Source organism: Arachis ipaensis, chromosome B06 (genome assembly GCF_000816755.2).
Source record: "Arachis ipaensis cultivar K30076 chromosome B06, Araip1.1, whole genome shotgun sequence".
Lineage (NCBI taxonomy): Eukaryota > Viridiplantae > Streptophyta > Magnoliopsida > Fabales > Fabaceae > Arachis > Arachis ipaensis.
The window spans coordinates 126,138,538-126,141,877 of NC_029790.2; the positions used below are offsets into that span (position 1 = coordinate 126,138,538).

A 3,340-nucleotide genomic window follows, 5' to 3' on the forward strand; every position below is an offset into this window, starting at 1 on the left:
AATTTTTTTTAAATAATTAATTTATTCTTATATATTTAAAAAAAAACTTTAAAAATAAAAAATATTTTTATATTTTTAATTAATTAAAAATCGATGTGTCTTCGAATTAAAAAATTAAGCTAATTGTCTTTTGTATAGTCAGTGAGCCCATTCATGGCATGTTTTCTGAAGAATTCATGTATAGCTTTAATTTCCAATGTGGTTCAGGTTAAGAAGGGAAGGAAAACTAGATGGATCTCAACCACAATCGACTTAGACAGCCACATCATAGTTCCAGAAATCAATTCATCAGAAATTGAATTTCCAGATAGATTCGTTGAAGACTACATATCAAACTGTACAAAATCCCCACTGGACATTACAAAGCCACTCTGGGAACTTCACTTGCTCAACATCAAAACCTCAGACGCAGAATCCGTTGGAGTTTTTCGCATGCACCATTCAATGGGCGATGGTGCTTCCCTCATGTCACTCCTTATTGCCAGCACTCGTAAATCCAGTGACCCTAATGCATTGCCAGCGATGCCAGCAGCAACAACAGTAAAGAAGGATGAGAAACAGAAGAGAGGTTTCTTGATGGTGTTGTTTGGGCCGTTGATGGCGCTGTGGTGGGGTTTGGTGCTGATGTGGCACACTTTTGTGGACTTGATGATGTTTGTTTTGACTGTTTTGTTTCTCAAGGACACGTGGACTCCCCTGAAAGGTGCACCTGGAGTGGAGCTTCATACCAAGCGCTACGTGCATCGGATAGTTAGCATGGATGATATCAAGCTTCTCAAGAATCAAATGAATGCGGTAATAACTCACTTCTCCACCCATGCACTCATGAATTATATGTTTAAATCTAAAGTTTAATTTTGATGCACCACAAATATTTACTATTTTACATAATTTTTTATTATATTTATTTTTTGATAATTATTCTATTCTCAATGAAAAAGATAGATAGTTTTATTTACATGTGGATGCATATATTATGATGTATGTATAAAATTATTTTATATTAACAATAAATTAAAATTAATTCTTACATGAAATATTATTAATTTAAGACTAATAGAATAAATAAGTTGTTAACAATAATTTCGAGATGAATTTATAGGTTTTGTTGGAAACAAGTTAATAAGTGGTGTTTTTTTTTTTTTGGACACATTTCGATTAATAGACCGTCAATGATGTTCTGTTGGGAATAACACAAGCTGGTATCAGTCGCTACTTGAATCGACCGGAATTCGGTAAGTGTCTTCTTTTTGTTCTTTTGATTACCGGAAATTAAAGTTTCACAGAAAATGAATAGATTTGTTACCAACATTATTTTGCTATAATCAGTAGGTGCTAATGGAAAGAAGGAGTCAAGTAGTGTCCTGAAGAAAATTCGGCTTAGATCAGCCATTCTTGTTAACATTCGACCAGTTTCTGGAATCCAGGTGAATTTTGTCATCAAATTAACACGAATAGATTTGTAGGTGTGCCATGATATATTCTCCGGTTAGTAATTGGTAGCTGGTTTTTAGTGTATATACAAGATTTTTTTAGTCATTTTGTTTAATCAGCAAGATTGCGCGTTTTTCTTTGTGTTGTAAAAGTAAGTTGTAAACTTGTAATATAACCATGCATTGGTGGAACATTAATTATGTTAGTCAGGATATAGCAGATATGATGGCTAAAAAATCGAAAGTGAGATGGGGAAATTGGATTGGATACATCATGCTTCCTTTCTCCATTTCCTCACAACAAGATCCATTGCAACATATTCGCCAAGCAAAGGCTACCATTGACCGCAAGAAACACTCATTGGAAGCTGTTAGCACCTACGCTTGTGCCAAATTAGTACTCAGTTTATTTGGGGTTAAGGTACGTCGGGATAACAAGACATATATATTGGTGGTATTGAGTTTTGAGCAGTAATATATTCTCATAAAATATTTGGTTGGGTATATATATAGGTGGCGGCTTTCATAATACGAAGAGTTCTGCTGAATACAACGTTGGCGTTCTCTAACATGCCAGGGCCGGTGGAGGAAGTTAGTTTCTATGGTCATCCTGTGGCATACATTGCTCCTAGTGTATATGGACACCCACAGGTATGTCTTCAATAATTATATAAAGCATATCTTTTTGTTCTTAAAATTTTTATTATGTGAATTTTACCCCACCTCTTCTGTTCAGAAAGTTTATAACCCCTTTTTGAAAGTATATATTTTATATTGGTTCTTATCTGGTTATGCATTTGATAATATTGTTCTAGCTATAGTGGGACAAGTTGTAAGAACAGAGAGGAGTAAATGGTTGATACACTTAGCCTAGCTTATATACAAAGAGTTAGTTATAATCAGTTCAGTTTGCACGTGATGAGCATAACTGGCACTAACTGATTCTGTTAATTCTGTTAAGTAACAGCTTCACTAGTTGATGATAATCTGTGATTAGCTTCGTTAATTAATACGAATTCATCAAAACTTTTATTCGAGTTGGATAGACCTTTTTAAACGAGAATTTACCTTGGATTTAATTCATTTAGAAGCAAATAACTTGCTTTGAAACAACTCATCATAGTTTCTTGAACCAAATTAGTTACTGCTTCTAGTTAGTAGAATCCAGATAACATTATTTAAAAAAAATGGAAAAAAACTCAAAATAGAATAAGAGTTTTACCTTGATTATTATTAGGCAGTGATCATTGAATCATCCATTCCACTCATCAGTTCGGATTTGTTTTGCAGGCGTTGACTATTCATTTCCAAAGTTATGCTAATAAGATGATAATTTCTCTATCAGTGGATCCAAGTGTAATTCCAGATCCTTATCTCCTTTGTGATGATTTCGAAGAATCACTCAAACTCATGCGTGATGTTGTTCAGAAAAAGCCCGTTGAAGATGCAGTCTGACAACAAATACTTTAATTATCAGCATTTGAGAAAGCTTATATTTGTTTAAGTAATTTCATTTATTATTCAATTATTCTGAAATTGATTTATTACACACACACAAATAAATCATAGGTGCAAGATATAGAGTTTATACAAAAACAATTGCAAACTAAAAACAAACAATTAATAGATTTAAAAAATATAGATTATATAATTGAAAAAAAGAGATTAAATTAATAGATTTTGATGAATATATTTTATTATATGTATTATTAATAAATTTTTTTATTATTGATTATTGACAAAAATTATTAATAGAGTTACTAAAAAATAAATATGATTAATTTATAATTTTTAAAATATTAATTTAATTAAAAAATTTAAAAATAAATTTAAAAAATATTTTATTTTTTAGAGACTAATTTAATTATTAATCTAATGATAACTACGGCCTGGAGAATGACAACCGA

The 3,340-nt window shown here is 31.5% G+C and overlaps 1 protein-coding gene across 4 annotated transcripts in view; it reads left to right on the forward strand.

Moving 5' to 3' along the window:
• LOC107605262 (O-acyltransferase WSD1) overlaps positions 1-3,079 on the forward strand; it is a 32,226-nt gene extending 29,147 nt beyond the window's left edge. For 3 of the 4 annotated variants that reach the window (XM_016307080.2, XM_016307079.2, XM_016307077.2), the window contains exons 3-8: positions 208-795; positions 1,166-1,235; positions 1,330-1,427; positions 1,645-1,854; positions 1,947-2,084; positions 2,724-3,079. In XM_016307080.2, coding sequence (XP_016162566.1) covers positions 208-795; positions 1,166-1,235; positions 1,330-1,427; positions 1,645-1,854; positions 1,947-2,084; positions 2,724-2,888 — 1,269 coding nt within the window. In that variant the 3' untranslated portion in view covers positions 2,889-3,079. The remainder of the gene's footprint in view (positions 1-207; positions 796-1,165; positions 1,236-1,329; positions 1,428-1,644; positions 1,855-1,946; positions 2,085-2,723) is intronic. The other variant, XM_016307078.2, reaches the window with a different exon arrangement.